General features: G+C 43.4%; 1 protein-coding gene across 2 annotated transcripts in view; it reads right to left on the bottom strand.

The window, feature by feature from the left end:
- The window catches only part of LOC144141242 (uncharacterized), a 129034-nt gene that overhangs the window by 41286 nt on the left and 61484 nt on the right, over nt 1–26264 (bottom strand). For both annotated transcript variants that reach the window (XM_077672800.1, XM_077672801.1), the window contains exons 2-3: nt 6867–6975; nt 5306–5431 (exon numbers count right to left, since the gene is read on the bottom strand). In XM_077672800.1, the coding sequence (XP_077528926.1) occupies nt 5306–5431; nt 6867–6975 (235 nt within the window). The remainder of the gene's footprint in view (nt 1–5305; nt 5432–6866; nt 6976–26264) is intronic.

Here is a 26264-nt window from a genome sequence, read left to right as displayed (position 1 = left end):
CATAACTTTAAAATAGGGTCATCCTGGACCAGATGAATTTTTCTTCAACAGAGAAGTTTCTGAGAAAGCTGTATTGCTTTCTTTTATTGCCGTTCGGCTGCATTGAGTTGGATGTCAAACTTTCCTTCTAAGAAGCTTACTCCACATAGGAGACTTACCCTAAATGTGGTTTGTTAAATAGGGTCAAGGCGAAATAGCGTTGGATTCAATGAAAATTTTACAGTACCTATTCTCTAAGGGAAACTACTAATAGGATGAAGGTTAAAAAGCGCCTCATTGATTGAATTTGCGAGAAAAGTGCGCTCGAAGAGAACAAGGCGGAGGACAGCGGGAAGAAACACTACCACGATGAGTTAACACAAATCACCACGTTGTCAATGAACCCTTTTTATAATTTATTTTCCGCTGTTTCAATTTTTCTTGTTTTAGAGAAAACCAAGCAGAATTATGTGTACTTTTAAAGATCTGCGAGTACTCGGCCAGGATAACTTGTTCACGATAGCTTGACAGAGCCTCAAAAACTGCTGCTTGGTGTGAAATAAAATAATACAGTAGATTTTATTGATGCACGAAGGAACTGCATGAATGCATTTCATGAATTGATTTAAAGGTCGCGGCATGTCTGGGGATGATGTTTTTTCATATAAAATGTAGAGGGTGTTTTCAGGCTTCTTTTTCAATAGAACGCGCTGTTTTTGAGTTCAATGCCTGTTTTTCCCGCGTTCTCTATAATTATTGTTTATTTTCTTGTATTCGTAACGCCTTAAATCTTTTATGATGTCATATATGAGAATGGACCCAACTTTAAAAAGGCAATGAATTTAGGCATAGTTAAACCAGAATTCGTTTATACAAAACAATCATGGTTCAGCCTTTTGTACTTAAATCTTTCAATGTTTCCCACAAGCATATTTCAATATGTTATGGTCGTTTCTGGAAGCGCGCTACTTCCGATTGATGACGTGAATTCCTGCAGACTACGTTTTATGTTTTGCTGTAGGAACAGGGCTTGCGACGAGCCTCAGCGCTCAGCGAGCGTTGATAATTACAGCTTGATCACCGGAAATGATCCAGAGTAATAAACCAACCGTCCGTATTTACCCTGTCCGGAATGCCCAAAAAACCATTCCTGAATACCTCTGTCCATTCACTGTTATAGCTGACAAGTAGAAACGCCCTTTACTTCCCATAGGCTTCCCGCCGTTCGAAAACTGAATTAAGATCAACATTTTTCTCCGTGCCTTATACAACCACTTTTTGGGATACACATGAATTCTAACAAATTATAATAGAGAGTGTTTTTCTTGCTCTTTTTATATTTGGGAGCACAGGGAGACCTAGATACAAATCAGTAAAATTGTCTTATACATACGGAAAATCGAACAAACGCAGTGGTTAGTTAATAAATAGTTGTTATAAACCTCATACATCATGAAGAATAAACGCAACGTTATCGAGAAATAAAACAAGAATCTGGCGAAATTTCCACATTGATGAAAAATGAACACCGTTGCCATGGTAACCAAAGCCGGAGAAATGTACCAGATACAGGTTGTTAAAAAACAAAAGACGGTTCCTGGAAAATGTCCCTGTGGCAAACCGCTTCGCTTCAAACCTTAGATGAAGAAAGCAATATATATATTTTTTATACCGACAACAGTAAATTCTTTGACCAAAATTAAAGAAAGCAAATAACAATTGTTGTTTTCTTAAGAAGGAACCACTACACACGTCGACAAACAGCAGCTTAGATGGGAAGCGCCATTTTGGGTCGCCAAAGAAACACGACGTGACTTCAAAACTAATCTCTCGTTTTTTGTCCTCGCATTGTTGGTTGCATACTTTGGGACCACTGAAGTATTATACCCCTTGACAAGAATTATTATGGGTTTTGAAAGCAATGTTTTTTTTTTGTAGTTTGCATGGTCTTTAAAAACTACGTTCGGAGCTTTAATGCGTTTCAAATGGGTCTTAAGCATAACTTCAATGATCAGCCCACAGAAGATACTAGTATATCACTTAGGTTACGCCTGTCTAAGAGGCCTTTCGTGGTAACGCCTGCTCAAAAACATCCAGCGCTTCCCAGGTGTTTTTCTGTCCTGAAACTAAAGTTACATAAACATATAAAAAAGGTTGCGAGAAGCGCGGTTGCATTGTGTTTTTTGTTAAACCATGTTTACCTTGGGAATAGCTTAAAATTGCTTGGCGTTATTTGAAGATTACCTTTAGTTCCCTGCAATTTTATATATGGCTAAGAAAGATGTGCTGCAGCAACTACAACGCTGGTGGCTCGCTATGTGTGAGAGTGTTCTGTGGACACTTGTGATGCCAAGTTTTTGCGTAAATAAACTCGATTGACCTGCACTCTTGATGATGTCTTCAGTCGTCGTAAAATGGTTTATGTCATTGTTGTACTGTTTTAAATTCAAACACCAGCACATATTTATTGTAACTTTTTTGTTATAGATGAAGTCGTTGTTTGAGTCCCGTCGTGTTTAAACGGTTTTTGACCAAACAAGTGCCGCCAGAGTTCCTGCCTTGGGGAACTCCGAAATCACACTTTAGTGATTGCTTGATAGTCTGGTTATGAATTGAAAAATATCGTCTGGGTGCTTCCATTCATGGGGGAAAATGGTCAACTTCTGGCACCGAGAAAAGGGGTTTGAGGAAGAAATTTTGAGTGGAGGAACTGCCTTGAGCCACCCCCTTGACGCCTCGCCCTGGAATATTACATTATTTTCAGAAGTGGCCTAATACGTAGCTAAAGAGGCCACTAAATAGTGCTTCGCCTTATTACAAACCGAGCTCACGTATGTCCGACTGCGCACCTAGCGCCGAATACAATGATGGCTGACCACAGGCTTTCCAAACGGGAGACACAGAAAATAAATTTTTCTACACGCTATTACTAGTTAGGAATACTGCGGTAGAAATCCTTGGTCACGCCTTCTCATGCGAGGGCTAAAGCGTGCCTCCCGTGCCCTACCCTGCTGCGCATTCTGTAGGACGACTTGCGCGCACCCCAAAACAGGACTCCAGAGGGAGGCTAGCGAAATGTGAGGTTCTAGAGAGAGGAACTGGGTAGGGATTCATTATTTTCTGCTTAAATGGCATGAAATGTTATACAAGCGTGCTTTGGGCGTTGGGTGTATGTTTTATTCAAAATTTTCAATTGCTCGGCAGAAAAGCCGTTTTTACGCGTGCTCGGTTGCAACACGAATATGTGCAATAAATGCCGAGTTAAATGCTGCTTTTATACGGTTATAGCGATGAGCCCGTTTTATAAAAATGAACATGGCACGTTTGAACGTTATGTATAGCTTTAGCATGTGGGTCTAGAGAATAAGACCTGCTTTATGGATATGTGTTTAATAAAAAAAGAGTGTCTATAGAGCAAAAACAATTTTCCTCTTCGGCAGCACTAGTTTTAACAAGCAATAGCGTCCAAGATTGGGAATTACTCGTGATAAAGTGTTATTAAGTACCACATAAGTATAGTATTTCAGATTGGCATCCCGAAGAATTGGGTTTTGGAACCACAGGTAGTACGCTTGAAAATCTCACTTTGTTCAAACGGCTTGCTCCTCAATACGGGTGCGTAACGTGAACGTTTTTGGGCTAGGACAGCCATTTCTTTTTAAAGCATAAGTTCGCTGCTCCGAAATACGTGGTTTTGTCTCGTAATAACATTTTGGGACGCCTATGTATGAGCGCGTGCTTCGTGCACTAAGTTCATGTTCCACATCGCCACACCTGCAGTTAGGCGCCCTTGAGCTGCTCTGAAAACAAGGTATCACGAGCTCTGTAAAAACGCACGTAAATGGTACTCTACTTTCGGCTTCCACGTCGTGCACACTATGGCTGTAGTCCTGCATGTAACCCAACAGCACCTTTAAGTAGTTGCAAGCAGAAACCTTTCTACTAATATGCCACCGCGGGCCGCTAGAGCAGCCGTGTTCCATTAGTGAAGAACGACTAAAATCCTGCGAATTGTAAAGCTATATTTTGGCACTTTAAACTTTTTCGTAAAGCGGTTGCGATATCTGTCGATGAACTGTTTGGACACTGTAATAACGAGACGCGATTGGCGACACTCAAACTAACGTCTCCAATTCGGAAAAATTCTAACGAAAACCTAATGTAAGCCATCCCTATGGGAGTACAACTGTACTCTAAACATCACTACCAGCAAAGCACAGATATCAATCTGCCAAAATTTAATGAGCTCCTTTGGTTGCGATCGGAGCGCAAATATCGCTAAGGGTGGAGCGGGTACAAATTTTTCAAATTAAACTTGGACAGCGTATTATTGTCTATAAGAGAGCCGCAATACACAGTACAGATTTTTTAGTTTTTCTACTCCAGACATGTGGAGGCATTGATGCCATACAATAGTGTTTTTGATCAGTGGTCACTTTGTTAGCCTTGATATTACGACTTTAGTTTTTTCACTTAATGAGGGGAGACAATAATGTAAAGTAAATCACTGCCCTCTCACTGTCACCACAGCTCCATTTTCAGGGTCGCTTGCGCTAACGGGAACTGCAGGCCGATAAAAAGTCTAGTTATTAGAAGCGGCTTTAACTAAGACTCCTCCGAGCATGGACAAAGATGGCACCTCTGACAAGTTGCTGAGCAAGTTGCTGAGTTACCCGGCAGAAAACGCTCGTGTTCCGATGAGAACAAACGAGTTACATGTGTCTTTGTGAGGCAGGAAGGATTTATTCATACGGAAGTACTTGAAAAAGAAGTTTACGAACTTGAGTACAACATTTTGATGATTAAATTGTTTCATTTTAGTATGAAAAAAACGTGTGCGCTTCTGTCAGCGATAAATAGGAACGTCAACGCAATTTGTTGACAAACACATCAAGATTTAAAAAAGCATAGTTTAATGTTTCGTACCCGTAGGACAATGTGAAGGTTGTGATAACTATTCAAAAGAACAATCCACTTCATCTTGTCTCATTTGCGTAAATACATACCTGCGAAGTGGTCATCCACGCAGAAGGTAAATATCACCATATTTTTGTTTATGCAAACGTCAGCAAGTCTTGGTTTTTGAACAGTTTGCGTTGAAGTTCTGAATGTAAAATCAACCAGATAACAGAACGGATCACACCTACCTCAGAAACACGAATACGTATTGAATTTTGCGCAATATTTTTATAATATAAACAGAATGTCGCCTATGGTACAACATGAAAAGATTTTAAGTTTGTAGTCTATCTTGTTCTTTATACATCAATGCCGAAAAGGCGGTAGATAGACATCGATAAAAATTATAAGAGAATAATTTACTTACCACTGCTGTGGTAGCTCCATAAGTTTGCACTCTTGAATTTAAAAATTTGTACAGTGAACAATTTTCTGTTTTTTCTAAATCTGGGTAAGGCGAGTGAACAATGAAGTTTTCAATTTTCGCCTGCATCTATAAAAGAAGAATAGAAACAGCAACACAAACAGCTATCAAAAAGAACAATATACGTTCGCAATTTTGCAATGGAATATCAACAAGAATGTAGTAGCTTTAAAGTGTAAGATGATTTAAAGAGCAGTTAAGACTAAAATGCCGAGAGCCCATTACTAGCAAAAAAAGCAAAAACTGCGTTTCTGATTTGCAAGCTTGAGTGAAAAAAGAAACGTCATCTTGATGACATTGAAGAAAGCTATACGGCTCAATACAGTGTATAGAACCTAGCATAAATTAGTACCAATATCACACAATTTTACGGGCCACCACGCAAGTGAACATAATGAATTTACAGGTCAGGTTTCCTATTGTACGGAAAGCCTACTCATCAAACTTCAAACAATAACTAGGGGATTCATTTTACGCACGAAGCGTTGGAGAAGTAATGTCCTACGCCAGTTTGGAAGGCTTTCAAAACAAAAAGATACGGGGGAGAGTAGTAAATTCCTAATGGTATCAGAAATTGCCTATTTTATAAGGTATCAATTATAGAGAAAAAACATCCATCTTACCGACCAGTCGCTCTTATTGACTATGCTAAAAATTCGAAATTGCGGTGTGGTCTCACTTCATGATCGTTGGCCTAGATTTGAAGTATAAACTTCGAGACACTGTTGTTCGGAATCAATACGTCCACACTGAAAATATTGCCACCACCGTAATTCACGACAGAAAAAAAAAACGTGAGTGATTACTGCAAGCGTACGGAACACTTGCGACGCTAATGTGCGCCATAACACCCAAATTATCAATTACCGCGTTCGGGGGCAGTCTTTTTGGCTGATGTCTGATTTTGCACTGTATATGGCGTAGTCGCAGACTTTATTTTATGTAATATAAAACCGGCAGTCATTACCTAATGTACTACCAAAATATAACTCTGAAGTATTCTGTATTGCATTTCACATCAGTTTTGTGTTGAAGTCAGGTAATATTTTGCCCAAATCATTAAAACTGCCCATCAAGACAGAGCAAAGCATTGTATTGCAAAGCATTTGCAATGTTTGTAGTCACCCATAATTACGTTTTCAAATTGTTGTCCTACATAGTAATGAACAGAGAAACAAACGCAATAGCGTCTTATAATTTCTGTGTATGCGGAGGGTTGAGACCATTGCAGAGACCGGATTCATTTGGTTTGTTACGGCGCTTCTCGAAATGCCCTTAAACATCCACAAATGGGCTGTATTGCGGCGTTAGGTAGTATAAACTTTTCCTGAACCGTTCGGCAACACATGCATATTACATATTGCCTCCACCAACAAAATATTGATTTAGGTCTCATTACAAACAAAAAAAGGCTAGCCAAAGCATAATACATGTAGAGTTAGCGTGAGCAATTCGCAAACAAGATTGGTCTGGATTACGGAACAGAGAAGATTCCAAGGCTCACTTTTCTCACAGGCTTGTCGATTACATCTTCTGTATCAACATTCAATTCATTCATATCCATCTCCATCTCCGTGTTTTGCGTTTGCCTTGTCAACCAGGTGCTTGAAAGTCTGAAAGAGACTTTTCCGTTATTATTCATTTGCGGAAGATGGTTTCAAAAGTAACTCAAGGTAAGAGGTTTTATTTTTTACAAGCAACAACGACAATGGGTGAATATAGGTCGGCTTCAATAATGTACTGGATTTAGGCCGTGGCTAATGGCTAAAGACAGCATTACGACTGAATGAAAGGGTTGGATGTGCGTGTGTTGTGGTGAGACACGAAGGATATATGCATGTCGAAAAGGTGGTAGAAGGCGGACCATAAATAACCGAAAAAACACAGGTATTTATTTATTAGTTAATTACTAAGTGTTTTCCTTAACCTCCTAAATGGCTTTACAGAGTGGAGCGAGTTCCTGGCCTGTGATAGAAAAACGAAATGCAGCAGCACTAATGCAAACGAAAAATGACCGAAAAAGCACTGACACTTACAATATTGGCTTGCTTACAGCAGATCGTAAAGCAGTCTCATCTGTGATTCAAAACATGCGCATGGGGCCGGTTTCAACTCACGAAAGTGACGCCGATGAACGGTTGATATAAATGCTTTGTATGATACGGCAGGAGATTCACTTTGTAATTGTTACCAACGCACTTTGATATGGAAGTGGCGAAGAGACTAACTTGTTTTACACTGGGATGATTCTTCCGAGGTAATGTGTGAAAAAGATAGAATCAAAATGGTTTCCGCCTATGCTTGAGGGGTGTCTAAAAAAGGCTCAATTACATGGCTGTAACAGTTGATCTGCGGAGATAGTAGAAAATAATGGAGTTCGAGGCACTGTATTGAACAGTTTATTGTTTCGTACGTGTGGTTATGTTGCATGTTTCCTTGCTCCTTTTATATCTGATACAAATTCTGTCGAACCTCTTATCTTCTTTCCGACCGGTCGGCATTGTGTTTTGAAGCCGTTTTTTTATCCCGTGGAACCGCTACCAAAAACAATTCGGCCACTCCCAAACGTCGTACACAACGTCTGTGTCATTCATGAAAACGAGTAGTGTTCTATACCCAAAATATGTTGCGAAGGTTCAAGTATTCAACTTTTTGCGGTTTTGCGCGCAAAATAAACCTAGGCTGCGATGCGCGCTGTCGTGGAGGGCTCGCGAAAAATCTTGACGCCCAGGAGATCTGTAACGTGTTTCAAAATATCAACACATGGACGTTGCACATTTAGCTTCCCTTAGAAAAGCAGCTTCCACGCTTCCGTGATCGAGACTGCGCTGAAGTCGTGAAAAAATTTGGAAGTTACGGCGACTGTTTGCACGGCCCACACACATCTAAATTGTTTATTCCACAGTAAACATCAGACATACATGAAGCAAAACAGCCTCCAAAAGCGCTAATGCAAGCTTTCTTCATGCAAAAGTACATGTCGGTATGGCGTTTCCCAAATAAAACCGTTACAAACGGCGTCAAAAAGAGGCGAAATACGAGTCCAAGTAAACAAACCGGTGTGGAAAATAAAACTATGTTCCGCACCAATATCTATAAGCGATAAGAAGTTATTCCCTTGATTTCAAAAACAAGAGTTCTGGTCCCCCCCATGTTGTCTGCATTTCAGTCGAAAGATGATAACGAGAGACGTCGCTCGCTGCGACTTCCGGAATGAACCCGTTGATGGTATACGAACTGAAACATCGCGTTGGTGCTAGTGGTTCCGCTACAGCATTAAGGTTGTTAAGGTAGCATGTTCGCTGCCTTGGTTTTAATACAGCACTTGTATAACAGCGCAGATGCACAAGGACTGAGGCAATGAATGAGTGTCCTAACGGTGAATATCAACTAATTCTTATTGAATAAACTACACATGCAAAAGATTAAACCAATGTTGTGGCTCGCTTTACTAGGTATTCAAAGAATGTAATCAAGCACTTATGACTAAGCGGCATTTAAAATCTCAATTTTATATTCTAGCAGGCCGAGTAACGGATGTGTGGTACCTCCACCACCATTCATGCTCATACGGTAATCTTTGACAACATCACAGAGTGTATGATCCTTACGCCTAAAACATTTTTAGTGCGAGCATGAACATTAAACTAACTGATTTCAGTGAGGTGGGGGTATGTCAGGAAACTCCCTTATCTTAACCGTATCTGTATTTTGACTTGGATTCGTGTTGAGGAACCGGCGCTCTTCAGCGATGTACCGGTGCAGCATTCTAAAGATGCTGCACAAACGAAGTTTGCGAGCACTCAATAAACGTTTTCTTTAGTTGACACCACATCCGCCATGCCTATGTGAAGCAGTTATCTTAGATGCTTTCTGCACAACCAGAAAGATACTGCTATTTGTACGGGCAACGGGTATGCCTTTAAACACTGGTGTGCACTGCCACCCCCCAGCCACCTTAACTGCAGTGCTCTACCACGAGCTCCTCTTTGAACACATGTATCGACATAGCAGGTAGGGTCAGGTATTAGCGCGTGGTGGTTCTTTCGCTAAAAGTCCAGGTTTCGCCTCAGTTGGAGCCTCCTCAACCTTCCTTTTTTCTCAACAACTCTATTGCCACAACTGCATTGCTCTCTACTTTCTAAAAGGTACTACAACACAGTTACAACTGATGCTATCAGTGCGAAGTCCGCAAGTTGAAGCTTGCACTGGCTTCTGAACACTTAGCGTAGCGTGCTCCATGCGCACCGGGCGATGCGATCCCACCACAGGCGTAATAGATCGCCGAGGGTACCCTTCAGAGCCGCAAGTATGATTATGTGTTTCCGGAGTATTGGTTTTTGGGGATGCAACAACAGGGGGAGTACCCGCAAAGCCGGTCCACCGAAAGGAGGTATCTTATAGCCAAGATCACTGGAAGGCTCGGTTTATTGCGGACGCATTGCTCCGGGTTTATCTGTAAACAATGTCGCGTTTTTCGCGGGTACCTTGGGACCATACCAAGTGTGATTCGAGTCATAAACATCTCATGTTCGCAGGCTTCAGGAGCAGAATTGGCTGTTCTTTTCTTTTGTGTTGCTCAGGAGAAGCCGCCCATTGTCCCGACCTCATCCGGTTTCCTATTATACATGTATGTGTGTTTTATTGGCGCAAGATCGTCTGAGGCCAAAGATTCTCAGACAATGGTGTTTTTTTACGTTAAAATACAATGACGATGATTGTGGTGTACTTAGTAAAAATAGTGTATTATTGGTGTAAAGGGCCTTTAGTCTAAAAAGCGACGACGATTTAAATCAGAGGTAACTGTGATTTGAGGTTACGGGAGACTCAAGGCGAGGTAATGGGAAGCAGGTTTAAGACAAAAACACGCCGATTTGTAGGGACTCACGCAGGGATAGACGTAGACGATTAAGGGCACATACTACCCGAATAAAGACGACGGAGCAAATGTTCGGGCAGCAGGAAAAGGGATAACTGCTCACTATCACAGTACGTTGAAAATAACAGTTAGTGCGTTCTTAAGAGGTAAAGAAATGGCTGCTTGTGGTGAGGCACACGAGGGCAGGGCGTTGATGATGAGCCTGAGGCAGCGGCCATGCGAAGTCTGCAGCAGAGGCGAAGGGCGAAGTGATGGCGGCCGCACTTCTACACAATGTAGAGGCTCACCAGGTCGATGGTCGGGATGGGGTGCCTGGGCGTCCTACAACGGCCACAGGACACCGCGGTTCTGGCCGTCCTACGACAGGCTACAGAAAACCACGACGTACCCACTGGGCAGTCGTACTCCGTTCCGAGCATCATTGCCTCTTCTTCCTCTGCCTTTCTCGGCTGGGATTCCTCGTTGAAACGTTATCACCCTCCTTTTGGCGGATTGGCCACCCCTCTTGACAGCTACCTCAGCACAGTGACAATGACAATGGTTAAGTATACAGTTCTCGAGGCCTCATAACATGTCCTTATCTGAAGCAACGGCAGTGACCTCCTTGGCACACGCTACGAAAACGCTCAGAGCACTTGCATCAGGTCACCCTGATATGACGCATGGTATCACAAAAATGCTGAAAATATAAATTAGCAAGGTAGGCTAAAAGGTGTGCAGTTCTGATCGGGGGTTGATCAGATAAAAACAGGGATGGGAGTGAGGGTATTAGGTAGGCGCATAGGTCAGGTAACTGTCGTTTTCTTGCGTCGTGGTATCAGCACCATCATCAGCCTATCTACGCCCGATGCAGGGCAGATGCCTCTCCCATGGATATCCAATTATGCCAGTCCTGTGCTAAGTGCGACCAATTTATCCCTTTAACCTTCTGCATCTCATCTGCCGATCTAACGTTTGGCCACCCCCTTCCACGCTGGCCCTCTCTTGGGATCTACTCTGCTAGCCTTAATTACTAACATTTATATTGCCATTGAATTGCATGCCCTGCCCACACCCAATCTTTTTTCTTAATTTCTAATAATATGTATTTATTACGGGTTTCGCCCCTGACATACTCCGCTATCTTCTTGTCCCTTAATGGTAAACCTACCATGTACCGTTACATTGCTCGGTGAGTCGCCCTCAATTTAGGTTGAACCCTCTTAGTGAGCATCCAAGTTTCTTTCCAGTAGGTAAGCACCGGTAAGATGCAGCCGTCGTACACTTTCTCCTTTAGGGACAATTCTAGGCAGCCATTCAATGCCTGCCGCATGCACTCGACGACATTCTTATACTTTTAATTTTTTTCTCATTTTTTGGACCCGGCGTCACTACTTGGCCTAAGTAGACATATTCGCTTGCCACTTCCAGTCATTCCAAGCCTATCTCAAATCGCGGGGCTCTCCCGAGCCTATTAAGGAATAATTTAGGTTTCTGCCCACAATTTCCAGGCCCACGACTCCACTTCGCATCACCAGTGCGGAAAGCCTGCTTTGCAATTCGTCACCGGAGTTACTTAGCAAGGCAACGTCATCAGCAAATTTGAGGTTACATCGGTATTCTCCATTAACCCTAACCCCCACCTGATACCAATCAAATGTTCGGAATGACTCTTCTAAACAGCTTGTGAATAATATTGGAGGCATTGTCTTGTTGTCGGACGCCCCTCTTTATTGATATTTTACTGTTGTCCTTATGTAAGACGATGGTAGCTGTGGACCAATGGTAGATATCCTCTAGTATTCCTACGTAATGCTCGTCTACACCCTGATTCCGCATTTCATGAATGACTGTGGAGGTTTCGACAGAATCGAATACTTTCTCATAATCTATGAAGGCTACATATTGTGGTTGAGTATACTCTACGCATTCCTCTATCATCTGATTGAGCGCGTGAATATGGTCCAATAAGGAATAAACGTTACGAAAACCTGCTTGTTGTTTAGTTTGACTGAAATGTAAGGTGGCCGAAATGCTGTTAACTATTACCTTGGTAAGTACATTGAACACGAGTGACAGTAAGCATTTTCAAGTTTTTATGTAACCTTCCTTATGGTATAGGATGATGTTCCCCTTCTTCCACGGTTATGGTACACTCGCATTCATTAGGCATTGCGCATACAGGTTTGCCACTTTTTCTAGTACCATGTGTCCGGCATCCCTCAAGAGGCCGTCTGTCATCAGATCCTGAGCAGGGGCTTTACCCCCTTGCATTTCTTTCAAAGCCCTATTTACTTTTGTCGTCATTAGTGCGATGTTTATTTCCTCTGAAGTACTTCCTCGTAATATATTATCCGGGCTGTCGCGGCTACTGTACAGATGACTACATAACTCCTCTTCTACTATAACTATTAGAACCCTATTTGCGATGACATTGTGTTGCTTGTCTTTAAGTGCGCACATATGAATTCTCCACATGCCTACACCCCTCTTCACTTCTTTGAGGCTGCCTCCATCCTTCACAGCATGTTCAATCCTCTCCTTATTTTGATTTCGCGTGTCAGCTGTCTTACGCTTATGAATCAGGCTTGAAAGCTCCGCTAGCTCAATTCTATCAGCTGGTGTAGATATTTTTATACTTTGCCGATCCCTAATTGAATCTTTCGTCTGCTGGGAAAGTTCACCAGTAGCCTGTCTAGGGATCTTACTTCCGGCTTCTCGTGCACACTCCGTGATGTGTATACGATTGTCGCTGGCTTCCTGTGTCCTAAATTCTTCTTCCTCGGTAAGAGCCGAATAAATGTTATGCAACGCGATTCTAAATTCTTCAACTTTCCGTCTTACTTCTAGCTCATTGATCGGCTTCTTTCGTACCGTTGTGTTAAGGTCCCTACTATATTCTAGCCAAATTAGAGATATTACAATCGGTGGTCACTACATCTCTTCCTTCCGAACACTTCAACGTCCTGCACCACACTGGATTATCGCATAATATGAGGTCTATTAATTTTTATGTTCCCCATTCGGACTACTCCACGTCCTCTTTCAGCTCTCCAGTTTGCAGACGAAAGTATTCATCATGAGCAGATTTGAAGACGGTAGTCTTTCCTGGGCTACTTAAACTTAGAAATTTTGGTCTGTCTGCCTGTCTGTCTGTCTGTCTGTCTGTCTGTCTGTCTGTCTGTCTGTCTGTCTGTCTGTCGGTCTGTGACCCGATTCAGCCACCCGGCCAAATTAATATAGCTCTCACAGGCAAATGTAAACGTCTAACCCCGGTTTATACGTTCATAGATGTCAACTTTGTTGTACAAGAACAAGACATTACGCAAATGTAGGACAGAAAATTACTACACAAGGGATATTTACAGTGTTCCTTTATTACAAATTACACCATCTTCCCGTAGGGGAACTCAAAGTAATATGAGAAGCAGCCATGGGGCCGACTGAAATTCTCATTAGTTTTCAGTTCATCGTTTCCGTTGACATTCAGCTTCGCCTGTCTTCGTTGTATCAGTAGCTTCTTGAAGTAGTTTGAATGAGTGAAGGACATTGGGCGCGTTTGTAGCACATGCTCCCGTATCGGTTTGAAGCGTAGTGGGAAGAGCGCCAATACCTCTCGTTGCGGCGAGGCAGTCGTGGGATCAAAACCGGGCGCCGCCAATTTATTTTCATAGTGAACTGCGCTGACGTCCGCCCAAACGCTGACGGGGATTAAGAGACGCGCATGCGCAGTAGAGCGCGGACGGTGGACAACGATAATGAGGGAGGGAGAGACACAGCCCGAGGATGAGATGGTTCGCATGTAAAAAAATGGATACTTCGTTTTTTGAGAGCAAATGATATTCTACAATTACTAAACCGCCTACATTCTACAAAACCACCGCCTGCTGTTGCCCGCGCCACCTCTTGGCGGCATATTAAAAATCACGCTGCAACAGCAACGAAAGTTTCCACTAGCAAGGTTCCACGTTCTGCTTGAAAGGCACGTGGAGAACGGCCATGCGGTTTATAAACCTTGAAGTTGGCTGCCTCGATTCACGCGCGTCTCCGCCGTATTGCAGCCCTGACATCGAGGGACCCGGCTTGTAGCAGTGGAATGCGGTTAATTCAAATCGCATTGAGCAAACTTTTAGTGTTATTACCTTGGGATGAGCGCGACGGTACAGGAATAGCATAAGAGTTGAGCGGGAAAGCAAAGGGGGAATTTCCTTGGCGAATATCTACACAAACTATCATCTTTTAACGACATTTGCAACAACGAGCAGATACTCGGCCGTCTTTTCCCGTTCTGCGAACTCTACAACACGTCGCCTCGTTTCTGCAACCGAGACCATAATTTCAAACTGCCTTGTTTCAAGCCTGATTCTTGCAAACTTTAGCACTGAAATCAATATTAATTATGGTATACTGTGTTCTTACTTTCACAAGCTTACAGAAGGACTGGTCAGTGCAATCGGACGATGTCTTTAATCTCAGGAGTCATCCCTTTCTTGTTTTAGCAGTGGTACAATGACAGCCTCTTTGCATGCCTGAGGAAAGTGCCCGGGACGCCATATTTTCTTAAATAAAATGAGCAGAGTATGAATTGTGTCTTTATGAACGCGTTTGATCATGGTGTACGTAATGTATCTTGACCTGGCGGTGAAGTCTTGCAACCAGCCAACGCAGTAATGAGCTCGTGAAGGGAGGATGGGTAGCTCTAAGTTTCCTTTGATTTATTGTGGTCCGGTATGAACTTCAGCGCAGCTGACTTTTTGTAGTGTATAAATGTAATTGTGCTTGTGCTGTGTGAAAAGCTTGAGACGCGTTCGAAGTGTTGTGCCAGAGCATTTCCCTAGTCATCTAAGCTGCTACCAGTGTTGTTAACAAGAGGTAAGCTATATGTCCTTTATCCTTTGTGTTTCCTTATGCTTTTACAATCCTGGGGCGTATTTGTGGAAACATTTATTGAACTTAAGAAGGATCTCCAGCTATGAATTTTGGCTTGACGGCGAATGCGCCTTATCATGGCTTTGGTGCACTTGCAAAAGAACGGCAGAACCGATTGACAAGTATATATATGTGAGTACGCGTTGTGTGGGGTGTTAACTTATGTTGGCTGTTTTTTGTTAAAGAGACACGCACCAGACGATACCAAGAAATGTTCAATTAAACGGCCAAGAGCATCGGTCCTCCAAGAACCCCAGACTTTGTTGTGTGCATTTAAATCTCCGACTAGGTAGAAGGGTTTAGGAAGCTTCTCCACCAAGGACTGCAATTATGAGGTAGATAGGCGATAGCCCGCGGTAAGGTATAAAGGACTTATAGCAATTAGGCAACTGGAAATAACCGCTACAGGAACCGCATCAAGGTGGATGAGTAGTCTAATGGAATGGGATGGGATGGATTTTCGTGTCACAATGTCAACCCCGCCAAATAAATTAGCACAGACATCTAAATCTTTCCTGAAGACAGTGAAGTTTGCGAAAGTTAGTTTGCTTAGGATTCAGGTGGGTCTGTTGGAGGCAATCAAATACGGGTTTGATATTTATAGAGGAGTTAATATACACTACCTAAGTTTTTTTAAACCCCTACAGTTTCACTGAAATATGTTTTCAACAGCAATTATGCATCAGGCATAGGAAAAATGAAGTTTGTTAGTTTTCTGGTGTGGTTCACATCAGTGAGTTTTGTTTAGGGCCTGTGATGCGAGGAGCTGTTTTTTTTTCACGCACAGTAGCGCTGCTGCGTCCAGTTTGTGCCTGATGTTCAGGTTGAGAGGCCGAAGTGTCCATATCCTCGTTTATTCAAATGTCAACGAAGTGGTTTTCTTCCAACATAAACCTCGTGAAATGGTCCTTGAGGTGGCCTCAGGCTTCTCATTCGGAGCCTGCGGTGCAGGAAGGGAAGGGGTGTGTGTGGGCCCCCTCTGTTCCTGCTCTCAATGCTCTCAGGTATCGTGGGGGACAATGGACCTGAACTGGAAGAAGAGGGACCAGTCGCAACAGCGCCACTTTTCACGCCCTCCACGGGATCCGCAGGAGTTGCGTTGGGGAGCTGGGCTGTGAATGGCCGCCCGGAAGGAGGAGGAACCACAAGAGACTGCTGTAGAGGCAGAAGTAGCTGGTGGCCGACACATCGGCTACGCTGCACTGTGCCGTAGTACTAACCCAACGTCGCTCCAACACCCGGCAGGCGGCGTTTGGGAAAGTTATACTGTCAGTTACTTTGATATGAATCATCTCCTTTTTTCCCGGAAGATGGGAAGGATCGCGAGTACGCAGCGTGTGAGCCACGACAGTTCGGACCATTCTGAAGTGGCTGGTGGCATTCTTCAGGGGTGTCATCGTTTTCGCGGTATTGAAGACACGTGAGTTTGCAACGCGGGCTTCTATCATATGTCCGTATTGCTGACCCTTAAAACATCGCCTCGGCTTACTTATGTAGACGCAAACAAGAGAGCTAATAAAAACTGCCTTCATTGTATCGGGTACTTCAGAAACGGCGAAAATAAGAATGTTGCATAGGGTCCTAATTTCTGCCTCGACTCTTCTCATTACGATTATAGGAACGCCAACAACAGTTGTTGTTGTTGTTGGTAAACTTTACTGACACACAAAAAACAAAGAAAAAGACCCCCCAAAGTCCGGGGTTCTGAAAGAAACAAAATTATCTATACAGACGGGAGAACCTGACGAACGTGAGCCACCAAAGCTCGCCACCAGGCCACTCGGTCTGTTCCCTCCGGTGGCGCGAGCCAGTCTTGGAGAGAAGAGGGAGGAGGTGTAAGGGATTTAAGATGAATTGCGAGTGATGGTTGCGAACCAGAACAGTCCCAAAGAACATGCGTCGTATTGGGAAAGCCAGAGCACTTGGAGCACCGCGCAGGGCTGCGATGGCCTTGTAGTCGGTGCAGTATGTGCGGAGTTGGAAGGCTGTGCGTTTGCGCTTGCCGGATAAGACAAGCATCTGCCCGGGGTAACAGGTGAGAGGGAGATGGAAGAGTCTGCCTATCCCTGAATAACTGTTGCACAGTCTGGTGTCGATGGAGACGGGCTTGTCGCGCTTGCGTGGGTGGGTGGAAAGGATTTGGCCAGGGCGTCTCCGAGTCTCCCGGTTAGGACGGAGCACGGGAGAGCTGATGCGCCAGCTCGTTGCCCAGAACGCCTGCGTGACCAGGAACCCAGTCCAGCACGTAGCTAGTACCAGTGTGTTTGGCCAGATGAGTGTGGAGTGCATGCATAATATTGATGGGAAGCGTCTGCTCCTGGAACAAGCGCAGAGCATCCTGACTGTCGCTGAGGATCACGTGGTTACCAGGAGTAGCTATCGATAAGATTGCGTCAGTTATTGCTTGAGCGTCTAGAGACAGGACGGAAGGAACGGCCGAGTATCTTTTCTGCAAGGGCGGGTGGGTAGGAGGAACAACTACTGTGACCCCGCGTGCGTCTTTGGATGAGAAGGAGGCATCTGTGTACGTCACTGTTGCTAGATCACCATAGCGGTAGCGAAGAGTGCATATTCGAGCTCGACGACGTCCTGCATGCGAGGTTGCGGATACATTGATTGGAATGGTAGGAACTTTTATGCGAGGGAGTGGATACCAAGGGGGGTATGTCGCTGTAATTTCGGGTAACGAAGCTACCTCGTAATGAAGTGAGGATAGGAGAAGACGCCCATGCCAAGTAAGCTGGAGACGAGTGTGTTGTGCCGCCAAATGAAGATCAACTTATTCTGACAATGATGCGAACGGCTGAGCAGCCTCCAACTTAGCGAGGGGGGTATATCTAGGTACCCCTAGAGCCAGGCGGGTGGCAGGCCGGATGAGCCGCTCAAGCTGGGATCGCTGCGATGACGTTAATTTTACGTACGGCAGTGCGTAAAGAACGCGAGTATATATTAGAGAGTTCACAAGTCGCGTAATATCGTGTTCTGGTAGGCCTTGGCGACGTCGGGTCAGCCTGCCGATTATGTGAGTTAGTTGGGCAATTTGAGCCTTACATCGATTGAGCCACTTTAAGGCCTTCCCATTATCCTGTAGGTCGAAGCCGAGGACGCGCAGCCAGGCCTTACGTGGAAGAGGAATGTTATCAATCACGAGTTCTACTTGAGAGCGTTGGTCGCTAGCTTTAGCCCGCACAGGCTCATCAGTGACCACGAGGTACCGAAGCTTCAAAAAGCACGTGCCACATGAAATCCCCGCAAAGTAAGTTATGCCTTCTCACCGTGACTGCTTCCGAGATGAACTGGGTCTTCTTGACTGGCGAGACGTTTACACAACGGAAGAACAAGATATTGCATATCAAGCTTTCCTTCTTTGTTTTAGTAATTGCTACAAAAAATATTCTCTCCTTGGCTCTCACCAAATACTTTTTGCTAACATTTGTAAACCATGGGGAACTGAGTTACTATACAGGAAAATAGAATTAAGAAAGACCTGTACAGTACGTTTATCCAATCGCGTGAAATAGCTGTTTTAACAATGTTTAAGAGCTTCCACGATAGTGTATATTACGCACTACGCCGAGGAGGAGCTCACTAAAACGAAAAGTAATTCACATCTAGCGGTGACGATAACAGGAAGCTATTGGAAAAAATTAGTTTTCTAAGCAATCGGACGCAAAACAACCAGACCATGGAACGAATCGTCCAACACGGCACAAAAGTTTGGTGTGAATCATTACGCAATGCATTTAATGATTACTTCACTCAAAATCGCAACTTCAACGCTAAATTTTCTTGCATGTATTTTCACAACTAGGTGCCCTGAAACGATGCACTTGTTCCCCACAAATTATTCTGAAGTTACCTGTCAATTTTCTGAGCTGAGCAATATCAGCGCATGTGATCTGGATGGTCTGCAGATTATATTTGCTAAATATTGCCTACATTTTATTGCTCTTGTAATGCACATATCCATAATCTCTGTCTTTCGACCGGTGTTTGTTTTGCCACAAAAACACACGTAAAAAAAGTTCTTACCAGCTTTAAAAAAGGAGATAAAGCTATGATGACAAATTATAGACCAATGTATACACTGCCAGTCTTTTCAAAATATCTTGAAAAAATATATTTAATCGTCTGCCCGGATTTTTTGAAAGTACAGAGGTCCTTACTGAGGTCAATAAGTCTTCTGAAAGCGCTCATCCATACAACATACCGAACTTGAACGAAAAGAGTTTATCCTAAAAAATGAGAAACACGCTCACGCGAGGTGTTTTATTAGAATTCAGCAATGCTTTCGATCACATTAAATATGTGCTCCTACTTCAAATATTGAGTCGTTATGGCAAGCGTGGTGTCACCCAAGACCTGATTACATCCTATGAGGGAGATCGAAGCCATTTAGTTCTGATAAAATCTGCTTCCCAATGTTTACTAGGGAAAGCTGTTTTTGCGCAGAGAAGCATACTGGGTTTTGTTTTTTTTATATTTATATCAATGATATAGTGCCTATTTATAACAACTTGAAATAGATTTTTTATGCCGACGATACAAGTCTGTTATTTAACTTTGACTGTGCTGCCATCCTTGCCACTACGGGAAGTTCTGTTTTTGAAAAGTTTACCGTTGGACCATTGATAGTGGACTTAAAAAATATGTCCATAAAAAGAAAGCCCTTCTGTTTCACTAAAAAAACAACATTACCTTGGAAAGTTACATTATGCTAGATGGTTGTGAAATTAAAAACGTAAGCTTAGTCAAAACGACTGGTGTCATTATTGATGACTGCCTGTCATGAACTAAACACATAAACGTTCTTGCGGGCAAACTCTTTAAAGTTGTAAGAATGTTTTTATGTGTGAAATACCTCCCTTCGAAGGTAAAAATGATAATCTATAATGCTTTCATTTGCAGTAATTTAAACAACTGCCCCCTTTCTTGGGGCACGACAACAGCTTTCAGTTTAAAGCAGTTGTTTTTATTACAAAGGAGAATAATTCGTTTAATTTGCAAAGCACCATTCGCCTGCCCCACCGAACTGTTATTTCGACAACTAAACGTTCTTAAAACTTATAACTTATTCGCCTATCGATTAGCTTCACCATATAGAAAGGATGAAACATCTGTCCAAATCCGCTCAAGTTACTTAGCCTAAAAAAATTGACGCATCAAGTCTTATACAACTAGGTCACCACAATAAGAGCCAGTACGTCGCTCACGAATGAACTACGGTATAGAAACACTTCACGATACAATGCTTACTCTTTGCATTGACCTTCCGGCCGAGCAGGTTGATATAACCTCTTTATGTAGCTTAAAAGATTTCTTTGCTTCCTGGAATGATCCGAACGCTTTGAACGTTGTCCTGCACATAGGATTTGTTGTCTTGTTTTCGCCTTTTCACCAGTAGGTTGTTTCCGCCAATATGTTGTTTTGTTTTCCCCAGTACGTTGTTTTGATTATGTTTACTTGCTTTGCGATTTACTACAGAAATTTTGGTGACTGTATCGCCGTTATGTGTCTGCCGTTTTGTTTGGATGACCGGCAGTTTGAAGGTATTATCGTTTCTTTATTTCACCACGTGCTTGATACCTATCGCTGTCTCTATGCCTTTTGATTTGGTAATGTTGTGTTTTTTTCTTCGTTTCTCTCACCTTCTATGTTTAAGACGATTGTGTTAGCCCGCTAACCTGTTCCTGTATAATTTTGTGGGCCCGTCAAGTTGCAATTGAGCAAATTTTTCTCGATTTCTTTTGATAACGATTTGTATGTACTTTATGAGAAATAAAGTGTAAACTTTCAAATTTGAACCTTGGTCTTGCATTCCCTCAAGGAAATAAGGTTCTGTCTCATGCAGTAGTTATTGGTCAGAAATAACACCTTTGACAGTGTTTAGAGACCGATGCAGCGTTGCGGTGATGGCAAAGTTGGCAATTTTTTTTTGCCTAAGAAGGTTTTCTCTAACGGTTTTTTTTTATTTGCTCAAGACGTAGATCTCCAGAGGGCATCTTTTTGGCATTGTAACCCTCGCAACGATGTTTTCAATGCAGTCGGGAATGAAGAACACTGACAGGTCGGTGACTGGTGATTTGCCGTCGGTTGAGTGTACCACTAGGTACTTGCTGAAGGTTCCTTGGTGTGGTTCGATTCGCAGTTCTTCGGAGCGACCCCCTTTAGGAAATCGATCAAGTTTTGTGAGGGGAGAATAAAGGGTAGCCATATAACGTGGAGTCAATAAGAAGGCAATTAGTTAGCCCACCAGCCAGCCCAACAAGAGAACGTCACTGTGCAGTACACGTTAACCGTATTTTCCTACTATAACCTTATGCTTGATCTCAAGACTGACATCTTTACACAAGGTTAACCCTCGCCGCCTGGAAAAATGTAGAATAAGGAAGGATTGATTGATTGATTGAGGGGTTTAACGCGCCGACGCAACGCAGGCGATGAGGCGCGCCGTAGTGGAGGGCTCCGGATTAATTTTGACCACCTGGGGATCTTTATTGTGCGCCGAAATCTAGTACACACGGGCGTTTTTGCTTTTCGCCTCCATCAGAAAAGCGGCCGCCGCGGCCGGGAATCGAAATAAGGAAGGAAAGACATTGCAGGGCAGGGTTAGGAAAGAAAAGACGTAAGTAAAAGAACCAAGAGCAAGACAACAAAAGCCAACTGTCCGATTCCCCCTACGGCGGGTCAGACCGAGGGCACCATCTTTGAGAAGCGGGGGCGAACGTGGAGTGTTGCCGCTGCCAGGGGGCCATGAATTTGTCATTTTTGAAAGGTATTTAGAAAAGTACAAAAATGAATTAACATTGGGGTAACATACAGGAGGAGGTCCCAAGGTTCCCGAATTGCAGGCAGGACCCCCTGAAGGTTCGAAACAACCCTGGCTTTGGCTCTACCACCAGATTGCCCTTTTTCTGAGATACGGCAATGCCACGAACAGCCTTGGCGTGGGTGCATCAAACCCACATGCGCTCGGGGTCCGTGGTTTCGCCACTGTTGTCACCTTCATACACAAGGTGTCCCGGCGGGCGTTGTTCGTTTTTGCTGGACTGCAGTGGCTGCGTACTTTAAAATTAAAACGAATAAAGGTTTTGACGGAGGGAATAGACCCATCGATATGTCGTCGAACAGATGCATGCTCGCTCTGCGGTCGGATTGACGGCACAATTGTTTGGCGACCTGCCGCATTTATTGTGAGCGCATTGCAAACCACACCACTACGTACTGCAGTCCGGAAACGCTTCTGATGACGTGGTTCATATAAAATCTTCGAAGCCGATGACACATGGTACTATCGTACAGAAGCTTCACTTTGCCCAAACTTTTTTATTACCAAATGCCTTCTGAGCGTACCATGCACAGTATTACCAGCGTGAATGATATGCTTTGTTTAGGATAACTGTTGCACGTCAAAAGCGAACAATCATAGACCCGTGCAGCATATGCACTAATACAAGAGAGAATTGAGAGCAGCCGCTATACAATTGTGATTTGCAGCATCATTTTATTGCCTATTTTGGTTGACATAAATAGTCTGTCTCAATATTAACCCAGAATTCACAACCACAATTCTTTCTTTCGATAAAAAACATATTGCAGTGGAATGCGACCTTTCGAGGATACATGCAGTTTTCCAGTGTACGTGCTCCATAAACCACAATAGTCATACCATAGGTGCATCCGGTGTTTCGCTTTTAGGAATGACGTTTCCGGTGAACTTAGGAAAAACAACTTTTTTTCACCTTCCCTACGTCCCTGCAAGCGTTCATGTAGCTGTACATGCAGGGGAATAAAACTCGTTCCAGACAGAACAAAACTGTGAAAACGGAAACTTAAATCTGAAAAACTGAACCGGCTGATCTGTTGCGGAAGGTTTGAATCTGGACGCACAAATTTATAAAAGCCCCTCAAACAGTGCCCATGTGGTCGTGCGGGATTGTGTTCTATCGCGCCCAATTTGACTCGCAACAGGGGAGCCGCTGCCGTAGCTGCTCCCCGGGAGGTGTTGTCGCCTTGCAGCGAAGCACTCGAAAATTAAAGGGAGAGGGGATCCGCTCTTCCTCTAATCATCAGCAACCCCCGAGTGCTCTGTTGCCTTTCGCGCTCTGAATGAGGTGCGCATGAAGCTGCCCAATGTAGTTGAGCCTGGCGCAGCCTTGCAACTCCGGAATTGTGACGCATGATGGCTTCGTTGCTATTACCACGAAATGAACGGTGGCTCGGCTATTGTTATGAAACGAATTTTTTAAAAGCTTTGTTGTTTACCATCTTATAAATTAACACTGTCTTTTACGCTATACTCAATACGACTTGAAGGTGAAAGCCCGAGTGCCGCTGCATAAAGACATATGCATTTAATTGGTTGCACGTTTTGTTCGCATTCGTGTTGACCGTAGACATATCTTTCTTGCTCTTCTTGCGCGAATATCTTATCGACAACCCTGATATTGAAGTCCAGAAAAAATCGCTCTTTCATGCACATTTCCCACCTTAATTAGTATGCTTAATTAGGCTAGTAAATGAGTAAATAAATATTCGCCATTACTATTAGGCCTAATTTGATAATTCAACCACCATATTACGGTTCGCCACCTCCTTTAAACCATCGAGCCATCTACTTTACTCGCTTTTAGAGATCCATCTTAATTTGCTGACTCATTCATTTCTATCGCATAGTCATCGGTCTTCAATAAATTTAACTCGCTTTATTTCCCATTAATTTACCTAGTCAGCCATCTAATACACTTAATTTCACTTCGATTCCTCTATTCTCTTTAATACCCTTCATTAACTTAGCCATTCCCTTTCATTCACTTTGATTCCTCTAAATTAACTTCGAGTCGTCCTAATTCCCAATAATTTCTCATGTTTTGTCGTCCTTCCTAACCCGCTTTGATCGATCATAATTCACTTTCGCTCATATTATTTACTTTGTTTCATAATAATTTGCTTTGATTCTTCTTAGCTTTAACAACTTTCAATTCGCTTTATCATCCACTTATGCGCCGTCATGCTTTGGTCCGCTCGAACTGCCTTGAACTCGCTGGAGGTGTCCAGAACTTTTATACAATAGGTATTGGCGATTGGTTTTCGCTCAAGTACTTCACGGAATGACGATATAAATAAGGCTTTTGCCCTAATAATATCAACACGTTCGGACATACACAAGCCATATTTACCTTTAGATGTTCATTTCAAATTTAAACTCACCAAAATAATTTTAGAAAAAGTGTATTGACCTGCGCCACTGTAATGTCGTTACATGTATGTTCGTTATGAGACAACACCAAAGGAAAAATATGGAATAACAATACCTCTAGTTTTAAAAAAAACCTTAGGGAGACGAAGTTGATGGTGCCTCAGTAACAATTCATGCCACCTTTAGCAGCAATCACATGTTGGATTCTGGATAGAAGCGATGCCTAAAGAGCCTCCACGTTGCCTCTGTCCCCCTTAATGACGTTCCATGCTGCTTCTTCTTTCCTTTCAATGCTGCAATCCTTCCTTCGACTGCGCTACCTGTATCCTTTACCATACAGGATCGATGATGCTCACGGCGGCATCTTTAGGGATCCATTCAGGATGGCGCACACCTAGGGTAGTTAACAATTTCTTGAAACTTTTTTCAGTATGCACAGGGGCCAGGTCTTGCTGGAAGAGGTAATCGCTGTCAGGGAATGAGCCGTCTAGGACATATGGGATCAATATTATTCCAGGATTTCGGAATATTTCTTTGCAGTTAGGCAGCCTTCAATTCGGTGAAGTGCGCCAAGTCCATCTCTGGACATGACAGCCCACACGTTTACGGCGGTGCTTCCACTTGAGGCCACTTCTTTTATATATTCCGGCTTGTAGCGAGTGTTCACAGGACGCCAGAGCGGACGTTTCTGGTCTCATGTTGCGGTAAACGTCGATTCGTGTGAAAACCCCACCTGCTTTTAGGCATCAACGCTCCAGGTGCTGTGCTCAGACGCTAACCTGAGACGTGCTGCTTTGTTTTTGTGGGATAGAAGAGGCTTTTGCACGGCGACATGGCTCCTCGGTCCGGATTCTGCCAACCTTCTTTTCACAGTACACAGTGAAGCTGAAACATCTGCAAGTTTAGCATGCTGCTCCGCAGTGCCAAACGGATTAGCATAGGCCGCAGCGACCAAAACGTCGTCTTCGATGGCGCTGGTAATTCGAGGGCAAAGATCATGAGGAGCGGCACAAATTCTCCCTTCATTTCTACAAGCCTAAATAACGCGGTTCACTGTTTTCGTTGATCAGCCAGTTAATTCAGCGATTTCTCGCTGCGTGTAAGATTTTCAAACATACTTCCACAATGCGCACACGTTCACAGTGAGAGGCCCTCTTGACATGGTGCAGCCTGCTGTGAAAAAAGACAATGCAGCCGAAAAGGGCGTTGAAAGGGGCGTATAAAAACTGGCATCAGTGCTTTGTGCTCTCCTCGTGTTTTTCAGCGTGAAAGTGACGCTATGGCCAATAGAAAGCAGTAGGAAATAACGGTTTCTTGGAAGATAGCGTCATGCATATTTTTTTTGTTAGCATATTGTTTTTACGGCACTTATAGGTTTTCATTATGGCAAGGCAAGCCTAGCGGCGCAGTGGCCATTAGTGACGTAGCTGAAAGCATAGTAGTGCATTTCGTACCGTGAGACATTGTCAGAATTGATGATGATGATGATGGTTGGATGTTTATGGCGCAAGGCCAACTAGGGCAAAGAGCGCCAAAACAATAGTCATATATGAGGGGTGAAACCTTAAACACAACGAACAGTCAGCAAAAACAAAAGTAAAATCACAAAACGACAATGAGCATGGCTGGTGTATAGGGCCAGGGAGTGATCACGCGTGGTATGAAATGAGGTCTAAAAATGAACTTCTTCTAAATATTTAAAAACGCACTTGATAGAAAACATGGGATCATCAGAGAGGAAAAACGCTGGGTGTGGTGGGACGTGTAGTCTGTATAGCTGTGGGAAGTGTTTGCGTCGTGTTGTGTGAAGTGCCTTGCATGTGATTAGTATGTGCACCACGGATAGGGCATCTCCGCACCTGCTGCACTGGGGTCTAGAAGATCCCGTCAGCAGATACGAGTGCGTCGCATGGGTG

This window comes from Haemaphysalis longicornis, unplaced genomic scaffold (genome assembly GCF_048455015.1).
Source record: "Haemaphysalis longicornis isolate Haplotype H1 unplaced genomic scaffold, Haemaphysalis longicornis Haplotype H1 scaffold_6, whole genome shotgun sequence".
NCBI classification, from domain to species: domain Eukaryota; kingdom Metazoa; phylum Arthropoda; class Arachnida; order Ixodida; family Ixodidae; genus Haemaphysalis; species Haemaphysalis longicornis.
The sequence above is the reverse complement of the archived record's forward strand: the minus strand, read 5'-3'. Positions and strand labels throughout refer to the sequence as shown.